Raw genomic sequence first — 19,680 nt, 5'->3', positions numbered from 1 at the left:
TATGCACTTTTTTTTGGAGACAAATCTCGCTCCGTCAGCCAGGCTGAAGTACAGTGGCATGATCTTGGCTCTCTGCAACCTCTGCCTCCAAAGGCTCAAGGAATTCTTGTGCCTCAGCTTCCTGAGGAGCTGTGGCACCACGCCTGGCTAATTTTTATATTTTTAGCAGAGCTGGGATTTTGCCATGTTGGCCAGGCTGGTCTTGAACTCCGGGCCTCAAGTGATCTGATCGCCTCAGCTTTCCCAAGTGCTGAGAATACAGACATGAGCCACCATGCCCAGCCTCAGTATGCACTTTTATAAAAAGGAATAGTAATTCCTATGCTAACTGCAATCACATTTATAGAGAACCCAAGATTATGTCTGGAACTGTTCCTTCTTCCTCCCTTCTAACTTAACACCAAAAACACTACTGTAACTTAATGCAATATACAGCAATTAGAAACAAAAATGAATTATACATCGTAATTACAAATGGTACTTTCAAGAGAAAACTGAATTCTAGTACATATAACAATACAAATTAGAAACGTACCTGCTCTTGAACATCTTCATGTTCAGAATTAAGAAGTTTGATAAAAATTGGAACAGCTCCAGTTTCAATCACTACCTTGGTATGCAGAAAAGTTCCAGATGCTATATTAGTTAATGCCCATGCAGCTTCAAACTAAGAAGAAAAAAGGTAAAATAAATGAAAGAACCAAAGAAATGTCAGAAAGGCAAAGAAGGAAAGAGAGGGAGTAAAGACCTGCTAGAACAACTGTGAAAGACTGACTTAATAAGGTTCGTTGTGAAGTCAGAGTAAAGGATTAAAAACTCTTAAGAAAAAAAGTAATTGTCATCAAAGATCACTGATTACAGAAAAATATTCTTTAATACGGGAAAATAACTGACAAAAATGTAATGAAAATATACAAAATCAACAATATATAAACACCTTTGAATTTATAATTCATAAAACTCCTCTTTATTATTACAGGGTCAAGCATTCTAAAGCAAGCAGTTTAAAAATAAATACAAGACACTACTTATAACAACGGTATACTTAGGACACTTAGAATCATAAGAGGTACTTATTTCTCTACAGATCATGTAACTTTCTACTTATTTAAGAAACAAAAAAATTAGAAGTTGAGAGATTTAGGTATTTGTCCAACATCAAGCTTTCATTATTAACAGAGCCAGTGCTGGGACTTCTGGTATTTTTTTAAGCTGCAGAGTCTCTGAGAAGTTACTCATATCAACTCAATTAAAATCTGAATATACATATACATTATGGGTTTAAAATAAAAGCAACAGAGAAAATTCAACCATGGCTCCAAAACAATGAACTAGTGAATTACTGAAAGCAACCCACAAATCCACAGGCAAACTAAGCAGCAACTATAGCTTAAAAAATATTTCACATATTTGACATATAAAATTAACCATGAAAAAAATTTTTTTAATATTTCACATAAATAACTTTTCACATAAATGTAGATGTCATTATAAGTAACAAAAAATGTACCCAAAAGCGTTACCGAAATACTAAAAAGTACAGTTACTTTTACGTGTAGGATTAAGAACAAATTTTAAAGGGAATTTATATTTAAAAATAATGGAGACCATAGTTCTAACCAATTGTAGATAATGAAATAAACTAGTAGACAACTAAAAGGTTACTCTACAAACTTGCCCCTAGTATCCCCCAGAAAGCCTTAGTGAAGACTGGTAAAGTCAGAAGCCTACCAGCAACCAATCAAACATAAAACGAGTGATAAGCAAGTGACAACTGTGAAAACCTAGAGCGTGTGGTTACAATTTAAAAAAAAAATGGTAAACTTTCCAGTTAAAAAAAGAAAATAGAGATAGAATGCCTATTCAGCCTCCTTTCATTTTAACTATCTGACAACAATGCCAACACCTCTGATTTGTCAAAAGGAGCCAAAAACCTGGATATTCACTTGAAATCCCCCAATTTTTTAACATTTAATATCTAATTCATGTTTTAAAACATGTGCAGGCCAACAAATCTTGTTTGTAGGCCCCCAATGTGAGGCCTGTTAGTTAGATGGACCAATCATATGAACTAACATGCTTCACATGTGCTTGGGTAACATGGCACAACATGTAGCTGTCCCAAGACCACACTGTTGAATTTCTATAGTTTTTAATTACAGTGATTAATAAATGCTTAACTTCTCAGTGTGTGTGTGTGTGTGTGTGTTTGTTTGTTTAGAGACAGGGCCCAGGCTGGAGTACAGTGGTGTGATCACAGCTCACTGTAACCTCAAACGTCTGGGCTCAAGTTATACTCTCACTTCAGTCTCCCAAGTAGATGAGACTACAGATGCATGCCACCACACTCAGCTAACTTTTATTTTTTTGGCAGAGATGAGGTCTCACTATTTTCCCAGGCTGGTCTCAAACTCCTGGGTTCAAGAGGTCCTCCCTCTTCAGCTTCCCAAAGTGCTGGGATTACAGGTGTGAGCCACCACGCCCAGCAAATCTCCCCACACTGTGCTGTCTACACATGCTATCCTCTAAACCTAGTATTAATTTTCCTCTTTTCAGTCTGCCAAAGGCTCCTTCATCCTCAAGGCTAGTCCTGCAACACTACCTTTGTGAAGTCTTAAACTTAAACTTCCCCTAAACAGAGTAAGTTACTATGTTCTGTGTCCCCAGAGTACTTTGTTTATAGCTCTGTTAGAGCACTAAGGATACGACGTTACCACAGATCTTTTTTATGTCTGTCTTTCCCAGGAGAAAGTGAGGAATTTCTCTGGACAGGACATCTGAATTTTGGAACTACAATAACTTAGATGATGCTTGGCTCAAACTAGCTCTCAATAACTTTATTTATTCACATTCAATCATTTCTTCTTTCATTCAACTGGAATTAAAAAGCCAAATAATAGGTATCAAGAGGTCTGGGTTTTAGTCTGGACTTAGGGCTTGTATAAAGCAATGGAACCAGATTTCATGATCTCTAGTTCAAAATAATTGACAATAAAACTGTAACATGACTAAAGTAGCCTCTTAGAGACTCTTATTGTAAACATTCTCAACAATTTCTCACATTCACACATGCAATACATTCCTTTGCTTATACCTAAAATGTGAGGATCTTTCCCAAATTATTCAGCTAGGTAGACCACTACTCTTAAGTCATAAATTCAATAATTGTTACTGAAGTAACAGTCCTCCATTATTGACAATAGCATTTGTAAGTTAGGTGTATGTCTTGTGCAATTCCTGACACATAGATAAAATTCCAACCTGTACTCTGACTTAAGAATATACATGGCAATGAATGTCGGGAAAACCAATCTTTTTTTAACACTAAAATATTCACAAACTTCAGTAAATTACCATTAGTAGCAAATTATTTGGAAGACATTTTAAAATTGCAACAATATCATGGTTGAGAACCCATGTTCTTTATGACAAACTTAACTCTGATCACATTTCTACTAGATAACACTAAATACTAATTTATTCTGTTTTGAAAAAAAAACTAATTAATCAGCTAAAAGTGTTTTAAGAGGTAAAAGTTAAAACCCCAGCTAGCTAAGAATCAAAATAAATTTAACATTTTAGTCCGAAGTTTTCTAAAACAAAAAAGTTATTAAAGGTTAACAACTATAAATTGTTTATTAACAGTAGTAATGATTTAATATACTTTTTCCAAAATTGCTTAATAAAATAACAATTCCTAGAAAAAACTAGCACTGCAACCATGTCCAAGGCAAGACAGGTGGCACTACCTTTTCTTTTAATTACCAAATATTTACTTAATGCTTACAATAGAGTCAATACTGCAGCAGTTGCTTTCACTAGAAACTTTAACATGTCATTTCTAGAGAAAAATAAAGAAAGAAAACTTTAGACTCACTTGTAAAGTGCAATTTTCATTTCTTTCAAGAAATTTCACAAATCTCTGTACAACTCCTGGTTTCTGTATAACTTGATCTATTGGTGGATTAGGTTCTAAAAATTTAAAAAGACTTAAGTTATTACAAAGACACAAAAAGAAAACAATCTGGTCCCTGTGTCCATTAACAGGGCACATAAAATAACTCTTTCCTAGGCTTCCCTGACCCAAGATTAAAACCCTTAGCTAGATGTAATTGAAGTCAAATTTTCTCCAGATTACAATTTTTTTGTACATTTTGCAAATTCCGCTTTCTCATTCACTGCAAGAAATTTTAAAAATATTTCCTACATAAACATTTAAATTTTATAAATTGAAGGCTATTGAGGACACCTTCAAAACACTGATTATTTCTGTCCAAAACTCAAAATACCAACAGAGGAATAAAGTTTCCACTAATTCTTTATAGTACTACCCTCAATTTCTAAGCATATCTCCTTCATTATCAACCACAATGTACCTAATGTCTGTCAAACGAGATTCTTTTTTGTCCGGGAATTATTTTTTACAGAAATGCTAATGGACTGTCTACAATTATTGATAAATTTTCATGAAATGCAGACAGTTTTTGAAAATCATAGAATATCTAGGGAGCTTATATAAAATCCAGACAAAGACATTTCAGGTACTGGTCATCTAAGTATAAGGAACTCTTTCTTCTACCTTGGCTTCAGCAAAACGTACCCTCTATGGTTCTTCAGTAACTTCCCTATTGGTGCTCCTTTGGGATAGTCTTATTCCTGCTTATTCTCATCTTAGAAAATGTACCTATTTTGTTAATTCAAGTACCAGATATTATTACTATTTGTGATAATTCACAAACCTAACAACCTTAGCTGAATTCTCCTTTCCTAGATTTCAGACCATATTCCTAAGTGACTATAAGATGTATTTTTATTTTCACACCTTTTAAAATGTATTTTCACACCTTCTTTCAAAATGCAGCATACCCAAAATCAAACTCATTATATCATCATGGTTATTCCTTCCCTTGCCCTGCATCCACCAGCCAAATTGCATATTACTGAGTTATGTGTTCATGTAGTCATGCAAAAGAGAATACTCATTTCCACTTCTGATTCTTCCTTTTCTTCTTAACTTCCTCTATTTGACTGTGTTACTGATCATAAAGAACTCATATATTAATGTTAACATACTGTGTTTAATGAGTAGGATGAATAAGCAAATGGTGGACATAAAAGATCTGTACAAATCGTTCTTTTTGATATAGAAAAATATTTTCATTAAGTTTTAAGTCAGCTCAAATCCTAGAAACCTTGCTCTCAATTGTTAAGAAAGATTTACTTAGAAACAGACTTCCTTCTTCCTTTTCATTTTTCTACAAATTTGCTATTCTTCTAACTTGGGCAAAACTTAGAAAATTTCTGCAAAGTTAGTAAAGTTATACCCATCAAGTTTTGTTTGGGTGTTCTAAATCAAAAGCCCCAATTCTTCAAAATGGAAAAATGAATTCCAGATCCTAACTTACACTGTTATAAAACATTGACAGGATAAAACAATAAGTATTCTTAATCATTTTACCTTCCACCTTAAAAAAATCAAAACAAAATTATAGGATTGCAATTATCACCTTCACTTTCTTGTTTTTTCTTTATTTCCAAAGAAAATCATAAATATATTATCTTATTTTGTTTTAAATTTAATGGACAGAAATTTTGCCTTGCTCTTTATGAGAGAAAGAGATGAGAGAGAAGGAAGAAAATACAGGGTTTTGTGGCTGGCGGGTAGGGCGAGGTGGGCATTGAGACTGTCAGCTATATATATAAAAGTAAATATAGATATGATATGATATATACCCACACATACACATTAGAACCCAAATATAGTTTCTTCCTGGTAAATTAAAAGCAACGCATTTATATTTATCTTCATCTAAAAGAAAGCAATTAAAGTGCACTTGGATTGTCAGCTAATCTAACAGGTATCATGAACTACTATTAGGATTATATTGACAGGATGATAGTCTATATAATCTTTATAATGGTGATAAACTGCTACCGAGAATACTTTTAGTCATTATGGCAATAAGTAGTATATGGGGAATATCTCCTTCAGAACTGAAAACTAAGCAAGAGTCAAGCAAAAGAAAAAAGCTTTGGAGAACGTTCTACAAAACTGGGATTGAAGAAAAGGATGGTTTGTGATTTACATCCACAAGAGTGGCCACGACAAGGAAATAAATAGAAGATATAACAAAAGGTCACCGTCACAGACTTAAGTGAGAGGAGTAAAAGCTAGAGCTAAGACAGGCTGTGCAGTACCCAGGACATATTCGTATCTTCCTAGTGCCTACAGTAAGAACACTAATTACAATAAAGAAATGCTTGCAAAAGAGGCAAAGTTTCCTGTGGTTTCTGCTTCCAGTTCTGGGCTCTAGATGCTTGCTTTCTCATATTTCCTACTTTGACAGATCAAATAAAAATACAGTAAATCTATTATTTTTCTAGGCCTGATAGATTTGGCAGGAACCCACATCAATCAGTGAAAGAAAACGTCTATTAACTCCTTGCTGTATGTCCAACTAGGCAAGCATAATTCCATTACAAAGAAGAAACAGAGAACACAATTGTGTCTGTGAAAAATAGTACAGTTCAACGGAAACAGAATACCTTTAGGAATTAGAGTAAATGAGGACAAAATCTTCTGATCAAGGTATTCGATACCCAGACAACTTGCTCAAAGACATCAGAAATATAGTATTTAGACATATAAAGGCTTAAAAAAATTACACCAATGCAATTTTCCTAGAATAGGGGTAAGAAAGGGGTAGAAAATCCTTCAAGCAATGCTTTAATAAAAATTTAATCAAGATAAAGAATTCAATAACGAGGAAATGGTACAAAAACACTGGCAGCAAACTCTAAAACTCTTAAACAAATCTAAATAAATTCTGTTAACAGTATGACATGTCAAAATAAAATCTTGAAGAAATATAATTAAAAAACAATTTAACAATATTAATCTGACTCAGAAAATAATCCCAATTATAAAAACCAAAACTGTGAAGTATTGTGAAGAAGAGAGAAGCCATTCTTGATTGCATAAGGGTTTCTTGACATTGCTAAGGTATGTGAGGAACAGAAATTGAAAGTTAAATTTATGAACATAAATTACAGTAAGAAAGCAAAAGTGAAAGCCTTGTAATCTATGCTAACCTGATCACAAGATTTCTTTCATTCTTCATGTGTCACTAACCTGTCTCTCTTAGGACAATTAGGCAGTTGAACTAAGGGCATTTTCGAAATCTTATCAGCTCATATATAAAATCCCATAAAATTAGAATTACTAGTTCAATAAATTCCATATATGAAACACAAGACAAAGATTTAAATTTTTACTTAAATGAATTCTTATTAACTCAATATAAAATTGGTCAAATAACATAAACAGGCAATTATGCATTATAAAGAACCAATAAATAAGGCAAAATATTCCACCTAATTACAAAAAAAAAAAAAAAGCCAAATAATGAATTACTATTATATAAGCATTTTTTTCTTAAAGATAACTGTGAGGCCAGGCATGGTGGCTCACACCTGTAATCACAGAATTTTGGCAGGCCAAGGTGGGAGGATAACTTGAGCCCAGGAATTTGAGATCAGCCTGGGCAATATGACAAAACCCTGACTCTACTAAAACTACAAAAAATTAGCTGCGCGTGGTGATCCATGCCTGTCATCCCAGCTACTCAGGAAGCTGAAGTGGGAGAATCACCTGAGCCTGGAAAGTAGAGGCTGTAGTGAGCTGTGACTCTGCTACTGCACTCCAGTCTGGGTGACGGGAGTGAGATGTTGTCTCAAAAAAAAAGAAAAAGAGAATTGTGAATGTTGGTAAAAACAGTGAAATGAATGCTTGTACAAACTGAAGATGGGAGTGTAAATTAATACAGTTTATTCCCTTTGACCCCCTACTTCACTTTGATGAATGTATATTAAGGAAATTTATATTGCTTAACAATTATTGTAGCATGTTTATGGTAATCTAAAATTGAAAATAATTTAAATGCCTGATTACATTATTTTGTTATTAAATGCCTGATTACATCATTTTATGTTCATACTCTATGTTACAGTACCATTTAAAAAATCATGTCTGAAAAATATTTCTACAATAATTAAAAAATATATACCTCTAACCTTATTTCTTGGCAGCAGGATTAGTCTTTTTATATTTGCCTCTTTAACTGCTTTCATATTTTTACAATTTTTCTACAGTCAACATATGTTACTTTGGTAACATCATGTTCAAAAATGGATGTTACTTTACAATATATTTTACAGAAAATATAACACCTGTGTCTAGCAAAGAAAGGCATTTTAAAATTAAAAAAATAATAAAATAAAATAAACCTCTACTACAAAATCCTGTAATATCAAATAAGCATATTGAAAATAATTCTTGCCTTTAGAAAGCAGCTTTCTAAATTTCTGTGTTGCTGTTAGCTGTTGATCAGCATTATTAGAAAAAATCATCTGAACCATATCCGTAGTAACAACTTCTTCCTAAAACACGCACACAAAAATATAATCAACATTTAAATATTTTACATGAATAATTTTGTATGCATAAATATTTGTTATATATACACTATTGCTAAATTTATTGAGGTATAATTTGAAATATATTTTTGTAAAGTATACCTCTGGAATGGGTACAGTAGAACTAATATCTGGATCCTGTATAGGACTTTCAAGCATAGATTCATCATTTCTGGGCAAAGAGACATTTCTGCGTTTGAACAACTGTAATAAAGAGAAATCAGTTTACACATTGAGTTTCCATAAAACATTCAATTGCCATAGAATTCCATGTTTTCATTTGAGTGGACAAAAAAATCCTATCAATTTTATAACTTAAAATTCTGAATATTTGAGTATTTCCCAATCATTATACTAGGAAGTAAGGTATTTATGAGAAGTCAGAATTTCTGGGCTAGCTTTTGGCTGCACAGACTACTTCACATCACTTAAATCTCAGATCTTTTACCAACAGTAAGCCTGTAAATGGAATACACATAGTCATTTTATAGCACTTTAAAAAGCACATATTTCCACACTGGATTATGAGGTATCTAAGAATTTTTGCAAGAAAACTTAAAAAGCACATCTGTGACACAGGAAAGATAACATCTGATACATTAACAGATTTAGTATATCTGATTAACAAGGAATAGGAAACAATTCTCAGGAATAACAGTCCTATGCTTATTAATTCAGGAGCAGATAAAAATGAAGCAGAAAAAAAGAAGAAAGAAACATGGTGAGTTCACTAAGGGAGATTTATAGGTACTGTTGACCCTCCATAACTGTGAGTTCCACATTTCCAGATTCAACCAACCTCGGATCAAAAATAATGATAATAATAAAAAATAATAAGCCAAACATGGCAGCACATGCCTCTGGTCTCAGTTACTTGAGAAGCTGAGGTGGGAGGACTGAGCAAGCCCAGGAGTTGGAGGGCAACCTGGGCAACACAGCAAGACCCCATCTCTTAAAAATCAACAACAAAAAAAATACGAAAATAAAAAAAACGCATATTTTATTTTACTTTATTTTTATTTTATTTTATTTTTTGAGATGGAGTCTCGCTCTGTTGCCAGTGCAGTGGCGCAATCTCAGCTCACTGCAACCTCCACCTCCTGGGTTCAAGCAATCCTCCTGCCTCAACCACCTGAGTAGCTGGGATTATAGGCATGTGCTCACCATGCCCGGCTAATTTTCGTATTTTTAGTAGAGACGAGGTTTTACCATGTTGGTCAGGCTGGTCTCAAACTCCTGACCTCAGGTGACCAGCCCACCTAGGCCTCCCAAAGTGCTGGGATTACAGGCATAAGCCACTGAGTCCGACAATAATATGTATTTTTAAACAATACAGTATAACAACTCAACTACATAGCATTTACACTGTATTAGATATTATAAATAATCTACAGATGACTTAAAATATACAAGAGGATGTGTGCAGGTAATATGCAAATACCATGCCACTTTACATAAAGGACCTGAGCATCAGTGAATTTTGATATCTGCAGAGGATCCTGGAACCAAGGGATGACTCTACATTTCCTAAATCAAAATTTGAGGAAAACAAAATCTGATTATATTATTTTTGATAGCTAAATAAATATCGTTTTTTTTTTTTTTTTGAGATGGAGTCTCACTCTGTCAACCAGGCTGGAATGCAGTGGTGCCATCTCAGCTCACTGCAAACTCCGCCTCCCAGATTCACGCCAATCTCCTGCCTCAGCCTCCCGAGTAGCTGGGACTATAGGCGCCCGCCACCTCGCCCAGCTAGTTTTTTGTATTTTTTAGTAGTGACGGGGTTTCACCGGGTTAGCCAGGATGGTCTCGATCTCCTGACCTCGTGATCCGCCTGTCTCGGCCTCCCAAAGTGCTGGGATTACAGGCTTGAGCCACTGCGCCCGGCCCGAGATATACTCTCTTCAATGATTTTACATTCTTTATGTCACATATGCAAAGTATAAGCAGAGATCCGGCTAATAAGACAATGGGGGAACAGTATGAGTAGCATGGGAAGACGACAATAATTTACTTATGGGCAAGAATTTTGAAAACTACAAAGCAGCAAATAATATATAATGTTTCTTTAGAGAGCAAATTTTATAATGACAAATGGAAGTGATCTATATAGACACAAGGGGAAAAATGTATTAGCAGTGAGGTAAAAATATAATTAACACAACAGGTTTACCAATAAAACAGAAAATCCATTTCTCTCAGTGACTAAAAGTAGCACAGAGTTCTGTTTCACAAATTTGCAATTATGATGCCTGGAGTCTAATAAATAATAGATTTAGCTATATTCAATTTCTTAAAACATTTCCATTTTAAATTATCCAATAATTAGCAAATAATTAAACTTTTAAAAAAACAAAATTAAATAGCTAAAAACACCTACCTGTTCTTCCCTTTTTTGTTTTCTAAGCTGTATTCCCTCTTCTTCTCTTCGTCTACGCATCTCTTGAGGATTTAGGGCTTTATTCTTGTAACTTTTCATTCTATAGTTATCTTTCCCTGGACTAGCCATGGCATCTTAAAGGAAGGAGAAAAGAAAACAGACACTGATAGCTCACTCTCTTAAAACAACAGGAGACACTTAATCTAACAAATTCAGGCTCACTGATTAACAGGCTAACAAAACCCATTCTAAAAATTATGTACAAAGAATACATTCCCTTAATTCCACATCAAGATTAGAGCAACATGACCACATATTTGAGAAATAATATCTTAAATAATTTTGGAATAAACAACGACAAAGTTGACCCTATCTCATTGATTCTAAGATGCCACAACCTTTCCTGTCTCCCTAGCCCCCACAGTGTTTTAACCTTTCTGAAACATAATTACCGTCAGAAAATAATCGTGAATTATTTGGGTAAAAAAAAAAAAAAAAAGTCTTCTAAATTACAGTTTCTGGCTAGATCAAGAAATAATCAGCATTGAAGTGTCTTATTTTTAATGGAGTATGATATTAGGCTCCAGTAAGCACATCTCAAATATTTATTGGGGTCTGGCTTCTTACTGAAGGCACTGCCTTAAGAGCTATGGCCACAAGGGTCAGGACTTGAATTATGACTACAATATCAGTTTTTAGTACTCCAATATAATTAGTTCTTTTGAAATACTAAAATACATGTATACTTTATTTTTAAGTAGTTTTATTGCAAATGTATTTTAAAACATTAACATTTTTATAGATATTTTATAAATACATAAAACACATGCAAATATATTTCAATACATTTGAAATATATGTGCTAGTTTTACTTTTAGAAAGTGAATTATAAACTTTTTAACAATGTAACAGTATTGATATCTTGATATTATCTTATAGGAATAAGAATAAAAATCCTATTCTGGATGTATACATCACACACACACAAAAAAATCAGCCTAAAGCAGGGTGCCAACTTCAGTTTAACATTAGATAGTGAGTACCCAGTATGTTATTCTGTTAAATTCAGAGGACATATCCATGTCTAACCAGAGACAATATTGTGACCAATTAGCTTATGAAGTAAACACAAGAGAAGGAGAGGCTGGCATCTGTCTACCATCCCTGTTACTGAAGAAACAGACTAATGAATTGGCAAATTTTATTGTAAGCAGTAAAGTACACTAAAATACATGCTTTAAGTCTTGTGAGAGCAGTGAAGATATGGCAACTAATCATGCCTTCGGGACTTCTGAAAGCTTCATGGGTATCCTATCTTAAAGGAAAAGCAGGAAAGAGAAATGGGAAGAATCAAGCATTTCAAGCAGAAGGAATATATGCAAAGGCAAAGTTTTTGAAGAAGCCTTGCATAATCAAGAACAGTAAGAGATTGAGTGTGTCCAAAATGAGGATGCATGGGAGAACATAAAGCTATAAAGGTAGGTTAGAGCCCGTATGGTTCCTATAATGCAGCTGTGAAATTTGGACTTGATCCTAAGGAACAGAATTAAAGAAACTAAGGAAAAGGTTCTTTTACATAGTTCAGAGAGAGAGAGAGGAGAGATGCTGAAGGCGTGAACTAAACAAGTTACTACAATGAAAACATAGAAGACAGGTTGGATTACAGAAACATTTCTGAAAGTGATTCAGTAAAAATTAGAGGCCATATGAATGTAACAGATATCTGGTGAGGAAGAAAAAGGAGTTGAGGATGACTCCATTGTTTTTAACTGAGCCATTTGAGTAGTATGGCAAGATAACATAAGACAGAGAATACAGATGGAGGATCAGAATAGTCGTTGTTCTGTTTACATATCGGCTTTTTTCTGAGACAAGAATAATGAATTCCGTTATTTTAAGTTTATTTTTAAATTTATATTTAGTAAAAATCACTCTTTTGGTATACAGTTCTATGAATTTAACAAATGTATAGGCATGTAACTATCACAATCAAGATACAGAACAGTTGTTACCCCCAAAAACTCCCTCAAGCTGCTCCTATTAGCCCTCCCTGACCCTAAACATCTAGTAAAAACTGAATTCTTCATCCCTAAAGTCCTGCCTTTTCCTGAATTTCAGAAAAATGGAATCATACAGCATGTAGTCTTTTAAATCTGGCTTCTCAGAAAAAGTATAAAATACCTCATAATATAGCCAGCCAGGGAGGTGAAAGACCTCTAGAGTGAGAATTACAAAACGCTGCTAAAAGAAATGAGAGATGACACAAATGAATGGAAAATTATTCCATGCTCATGGACAAGAAGAATCAGTATCATGAAAATGGCCATATTGGCCAAAGGAATTTACAGATTCAATGCTATTCCTATCAAATTGCCAATGATATTCTTCACAAAACTCGAAAAAACTATTTTAAAATTCATATGGAACCAAAAAAGAGGCTGAATAGCCAAAGCAAACCTAAGCAAAAAGAACAAAGTTGGAGGTATCATATTACCTGACTTCAATCTGTACTACAGGGCTACAGAAACCAAAAGAGCAGGGTACTGGTACAAAAACAGACACATAGACCAATGAAACAAAATAGCCCATAAATAAGGCTACACACCTACAACCATCTGATCTTTGACAAAGCTGACAAAAACAAGCAATCGGGAAAGGACTCCCTATTCAATAAACGGTGCTGGGATAACTGGCTAGCTACATGCAGAAGATTGAAACTGGACCGTTCCATATACAAAAATCAACTCAAAATGGATTAAAGACTTAAAGGTAAAACCCAAAACTATAAAAACCTTGGAAGATAATCTAGGCAATACCATTCTGGACACAGGAATAGTCAGAGATTTCATGACGAAGGGGCTATTGCAACAAAAGCAAAAATTGACAAATGGGATCTCATTAAACTTAAGAGCTCCTGCACAGCAAAAGAATCTATCAACAGAGTAAAAGACAACCTACAGAATGGAGAAATTGTTGCAAACTATGCATCTGATAAAGGTCTAATATCCAACATCTATAAGAAACTTAAACAAATTTACAAGAAAAATACAAACAACACCATTAAAAAGTGAGCAAAGGACATGAACAGACACTTTTCAAAGGACATACATGCAGCTAAGGAGCATATGAAAAAATGGTCAACATCACTGATCATTAGAGAAATGCAAATCAAAACCAGAATGAAAAGCTATCTCACACCAGTCAAATGGCTATTACTAAAAGGTCAAAAAGAGTCAGGTATGGTGGCTCATCCCTGTAATCCCAGGACTTCGGGAGGTGGAGACATGAGGATCGCTTGAGCTCAAGAGTTCGAGACCAGCCTGGGCCACACAGTGAAACCAAGTCTCAACAAAATATCAAAACATTATCCACGCAGGGTGGCACGTGACTATAGTCTCAGCTGCTCGGAAGGCTGAGGTGGGAGAATCACTTGAGCCCAAAGGTCAAGGCTACAGTGACCATGATCACACCACTGCACTCCAGCCTGGGCAACAGTGAGACCATGCCTCAAAAAAGAAAAGAAAAAAAGTCAAAAAACAAACGTAAATTAGTTCAATCACTGTGGAAAGCAGTGTGGTAATTCCTCAAAGAGCTAAAAATAGAACTACCATTTAGCCCAGCAATTCCATTACTGGGTATATATCCAGAGGGATATAAATCATTCTACCATAAAGACCCATACACATGAATGTTCAGTGCAGCACTTTTCACAATAGGAAAGACATGCAATCAACCTAAATGCCCATCAATAACAGACTGGATAAAGAAAATGTGGTACATAAATACTATGAAATACTACGCAGCCACAAAAAAGAATGTGATCATGTCTCCCGTGGGAACATGAATGGAGCTGGAGGACATTATCCTTAGCAAACTAATGCAGGAACAGAAAAACAAATACCACATGTTCTTACTCATAAGTGGGAGCTAAATGATAAGAACACATGGACACAAAGAAAGGAACAACAGACACTGGGGGCCTACCAGAGGGTGGAGGGTAGGAGGAGGGGGAGAAGCAGAAAAAATTAACTATTGGGTACTAGGTTTAGTACCTGGGTGACAAAACAATCTGTAAAATGCCCATGACATGAGTTTACCTATATAATAAATTTGCACATGTGACCCTGAGCCTAAAAGGTAAAATAAACAACAACAACAAAACCAACACAATAAATCTGGCTTCTTTCATTTAGCGCGGTATTTCAGTCATCCACGTTGTTGGCATCTATCAACTCTCCTTTCTTATTGCTATTATTCCACTGTAGGGACATGTCATGGTTTATTAATTTTCCAGTTAAAGAACATCTGAGTGGTTTCCAGTTTTTGGAGGTTATGAATAAATTTGCTACATACATTCATGTAAAGGTGTTTGTGTAAACATAAGTTTTCATCTCACTCAGTAAATATCTAGGAGTAGAACTGATGGATAATATAGCAAGTTTATGTTTCACTTCATAAGAAACTGCCAAACTTCTTTCCAAAGTGAGTATTCCATCTTGCATTCCCTTCAGCAATGCATGAGAGTTCCAGTTGCTTTGCATCCTGTCTCCACTTGATAATGTAAGGGGTTTTGTTGTTGCTGTTGTTAGTCATAGCCATTCTAATAGGCATATAGTGACTCCGGTTTTAAACATGTTAAATATATAGTTCTTGGTGCACATGTAGGAGGCACTGATCTATAGATGGTTGAAAATATGGATCAGAACTCAGGACAGGGATCTGGAGTGATCATTCAGTATGATGTAGAGCTACAGAAGAAGGATGACCAAAGGAGAAACCTTGGGGACAATTATATTTTAGTGGAAAAAGGCAAGAGCAAAAGAAACCAAAAAGAAGAAGGTCAGAGAAGTAGAAGAATAAGGAAAAATATAAGAGTCCTGCAAAGGAAAGGAGTTCAAAAGATAAAGGAATATTTAAGATGTAGTACCACTGATAACAGGCCACTCGGTTTATTCATTCATTGATTCATCCGGAAAATAAAAGTGCCTGTAATAATCCACGTACCATATCAGGCATCAGATTTGGTAATTATGTCACTGGTAAAGATAGTGAGACAAATCTCACTACTGGTGGAGCTCAAGGTAGAAAAGAAGGGGCTGAGGCCTTGAGAATGATTGAAAAGAAATGCATGATTAATCTGTCAAAATTCCTTCTTTAAAATATTTAATGGATTCAGCAATACTATGTGCACCTACAAATAGTTACCATTAGTCACTGCTCAATATGGCCAGGCAGGGTAGCTCAGGCCTATAACCCTAGCACTTTAGGAGGCCAAGGAGAGTCGATCACTTGAGGTCAGGAGTTCAAGACCAGCCTGGCCAATATAGTGAAACCCCATCTCTACTGAAAATACAAAAATCAGCTGGGCATGGTGGTAGGAGCCTGTAATCCCAGCTACTTGGGAGGCTGAGGCAGGAGTATCACTTGAACTCAGGAGGCAGAGGTTGCAGTGAGCCAAGATCGCTCCAAAAAAAAAAAAAAAAAAAAAAGGACAGGCGCAGTGGCTCATGCCTGTAATTGTAATCCCAGCACTTTGGGAGGCCGAGGCGGGCAGATCACCAGATCGGGAGATTGAGACCATTCTGGCCAACACGGTGAAACCCTGTCTCTACTAAAAATACAAAAAATTAGCCAGGCATGGTGGTGGGCGCCTGTAGTCCCAGCTACTTGGGAGGCTGAGGCGGGAGACTGGTATGAACCCCGGGAGGCAGAACTTGCAGTGAGTCAAGATCATGCCACTGCACTCCAGCCTGAGCGACACAGCGAGACTCTGTCTCAAAAAAGAAAAGGAGTGAACTGCTCAACATAACTTTACTAATAACAATGTTTGGTATTATTCTCTATTTTATATCTATAAAATGCTAGACTCTTGAAAGGAAAAAAATAGAGATCAAAGTTCATTACAGAGCAAACTGACCACAGTATTAGTTGTTGAATTATACAATATGTATAAAATATTTAAGTAAAATAAAATGCTCATGGAAATAAAACTCTTAAAATGTTTATCACCTATATATGTAGCATATTCTAGGCCACTGGCTGTAAACGTTTTTAATCACACATCCTACATATGTAAAATGTATTTGTGCATTCATCCTCAATATATTTATTTCTATACGTGCATTACTATTCTAATATACTACTCTAGCATAAAATTCACAAAAAATAGACATTTTTAAGAATAAAAGTTTGAAAAGGTAAACAAATAGAAGTTCTAATATTTTCTTACCACATCTGACTGGATCATCTTGTGCCCTACCACACACACACACAAAGGCACTACTTATGATACCATTAATCCAAGCAACCACATTGCAACCTGTTCAGCATGAATTTTAGCCAAATAAAATATAGCCCCAAAAACTCATATATCACTTGTTCCTTTTTCTTCAATAGTACTGACTTCCGGCTTCAGATTTAACACCTGCATCCATCCTCACTGCAGTTGATTTAAAGGGGACAATAAATCAAGGGAAATTATCTCTAAAGGGGCCCCACCCAATGGGATTGCTTCTTTCACTGAAAAATAAATTTAAAGGCTGCACTTCAAAGACTGAGGTCTCATAAAACTTAAATATAAGAAATGTTATTCAGGCACTTTAAAGCTACAGAATAGAGGAATTTTTTTTCATTCATAAGCTTTCAACGGCTCTTAGAAAAACCATGTTTAAGTTGAGCAAATAACTAGAATCTGAACTTAGATTTTCTTTCTTTAATATCAAACAACATTATTTCTTATGCCAGTAAAGCCTTCATTTCCATGGGGCTGGGCGCCTCATTAGAGAAAGTAAAAGACTGCACAAAGCGGGGAAAGTGCCAACTAGAGAGCCCTTACAACCAAACAAGCAATACTTAGGTCGGAGGGACAGAGTTGTTCCCGACCTACCAAGAAAGCCACTTTCCTACAGATTATGAGTCATTATTGGGTGTTGTAATTGAGAGATAAATCATTAGTGTTTTTGTCTTTTTTTAAAAACGTGTCCAAAAAGCTCAAAAGTAAATGCCAGTATCATATTCTTTTTTTTGTTCGTTTTTTGTTTTTTGAGACAGAGTCTCACTCTGTCGCCCAGGCTGGAGTGCAATGGCGAGATCTCGGCTCACTGTAAGCTCCGCCTCCCGGGTTCACGCCATTCTCCTGCCTCAGCCTCCTGAGTAGCTAGGACCACAGGCGCCCACCACCACGCCAGGCAATTTTTTTTTTTTTTTTTTTTTTTTTTTTTTTTTTTGTATTTTTGGTAGAACGAGGTTTCACCACATTAGCCAGGATGGTCTCGATCTCCTGACCTCGTGATCCGCCCGCCTCGGCCTCCCAAAGTGCTGGGATTACAGACGTCAGCCACCGCGCCCGCTGCCAGTGTCACATTCTTTAGACATATCACTGTCATTTCACAGCTTTCAAATACTTCCATCTCCTATGCATTATCGATGAAAAACTAAGTTTTCATCTTAGAACGGAGCTGACCGACTATTAGAAGCGTGGAACCCAGGCTTGCCTTGTCGTCGGGAATGAGTCCTAGAGGCACCTGCACGCAGGTGGAGCAGGGCAACTGGCGGAGGGAGAGGGCGAGGCTAGGAGGCCCCCGGGATGGAACCTGTCTCTTCTTTGGACACTGTGGAATTTCCATAAGCTGCTGGACACAACCGCTGGGTACCAGGTATGAGTGGCAACGTTTGGCAATTCCATTAACTGGAAAGAACTACCGGGAAACGGTGAGAAGGGGAGGCGAAGATGAGACCGGTTGCCCACCACTCCTTCTGACGACCTGCTGAAAGAATCTGAACTCACCACGCCTTCGCGTCCGCAAGAGAAAGGTCCGGCTGCCACGCCCCCGCGACCGCTGTCGCCCTGGGGAAAACATGAGAAACACCCGGCACCGCCAGGTTCCAGAGACCTTCGCAAAGGAAGGGGTAAATAAAAACCATGGCCCCAGAACTAGTAGTTCCCAAAGGGACGAAACCCGAGGCTCCCCCAACCTAGCCCGTGTTCACTCCAACTTACCCATTAATGTGGCACTCTCCGATGCCCTGATTTCCCAGTCCCCAGCGGCGACGTGTGTGGCGGGTAACAGAAGGGCCGCCACTCCGCCCCTGGCGTGAAGCCTAGCGACCCAGTTTGCAATCCAAGATGGCGGCCACCTGCGCCCCTTCTCCGAGACCCCGAGGCTCGGCTCCCAGAAGCCCTTGCATTCGACGCGGCGGCGGCGGCGGCGGCGAAGGAGTGGTGGCCGCACATCCTAGCAGTGGGGCGTAGAGAAAGTGCGCGCCTCCGCCCCACCCACCGAAGGAGGAGCCTGCGCCTGCGACAACCCCTAGATTTTAGTTGCGCTTGCGGTGGCCAGGCTGTAGGTACTCTGCAGCCCCTAGACCTCTGTGTGTGCAACGGGACGACCCCCTCATTCATTCATTCTTCACGCGTGCATGCATGCATACATTCTTAAGGATATACACTGTGTCAAGTACCATTTTAGATTCATTATTGGGGCTACAACAGTGCAAAAAAGATGGTAAAAATCGCAGCCTTGTTGAGTGTACAGAGAAGCTCACGTTTTCTTCAGCATCATTAACTTCCTTTTATATGCTCTGCTCGTTTTGTTTCAAGCTTTTTAATTTGTCATTTATAATTTTATATTCTATAACATCTGTGGGTTTTTGTTGTTTGTTTGTGTTTGAGTCGGAGTCTCGCTCTGTCACCAGGCTGGAGTGCAGTGGCATGATCTCGTGATCTCGGCTCACTGCAACCTCCGCCTCCCAGGTTCAAGCGATTCTCCTGCCTCAGCCTCCCAAGTAGCTGGAACTACAGGCATGCAACACCACGTTCAGCTAAT

The 19,680-nt window shown here is 36.8% G+C and overlaps 1 protein-coding gene across 4 annotated transcripts in view; it reads right to left on the bottom strand.

The window, feature by feature from the left end:
* Nucleotides 1-19,097, bottom strand: part of KPNA5 (karyopherin subunit alpha 5) — a 55,878-nt gene extending 36,781 nt beyond the window's left edge. The window contains exons 1-7 of one of the 4 annotated variants that reach the window (XM_030929325.1): nucleotides 18,855-19,097; nucleotides 18,642-18,701; nucleotides 10,856-10,989; nucleotides 8,578-8,679; nucleotides 8,340-8,439; nucleotides 3,878-3,972; nucleotides 536-667 (exon numbers count right to left, since the gene is read on the bottom strand). In XM_030929325.1, the coding sequence (XP_030785185.1) occupies nucleotides 536-667; nucleotides 3,878-3,972; nucleotides 8,340-8,439; nucleotides 8,578-8,679; nucleotides 10,856-10,989; nucleotides 18,642-18,701; nucleotides 18,855-18,858 (627 nt within the window). In that variant the 5' untranslated portion in view covers nucleotides 18,859-19,097. Of the gene's footprint in view, nucleotides 1-535; nucleotides 668-3,877; nucleotides 3,973-8,339; nucleotides 8,440-8,577; nucleotides 8,680-10,855; nucleotides 10,990-18,641 lie in introns of all 4 variants that reach the window. The other 3 variants (XM_030929324.1, XM_030929323.1, XM_010373238.2) reach the window with 3 other exon arrangements.
* Nucleotides 19,098-19,680: the final 583 nt, after the last annotated feature.

The sequence above is a fragment of the Rhinopithecus roxellana genome, chromosome 4 (genome assembly GCF_007565055.1).
Source record: "Rhinopithecus roxellana isolate Shanxi Qingling chromosome 4, ASM756505v1, whole genome shotgun sequence".
Taxonomy (NCBI): domain Eukaryota; kingdom Metazoa; phylum Chordata; class Mammalia; order Primates; family Cercopithecidae; genus Rhinopithecus; species Rhinopithecus roxellana.
The sequence above is the reverse complement of the archived record's forward strand: the minus strand, read 5'-3'. Positions and strand labels throughout refer to the sequence as shown.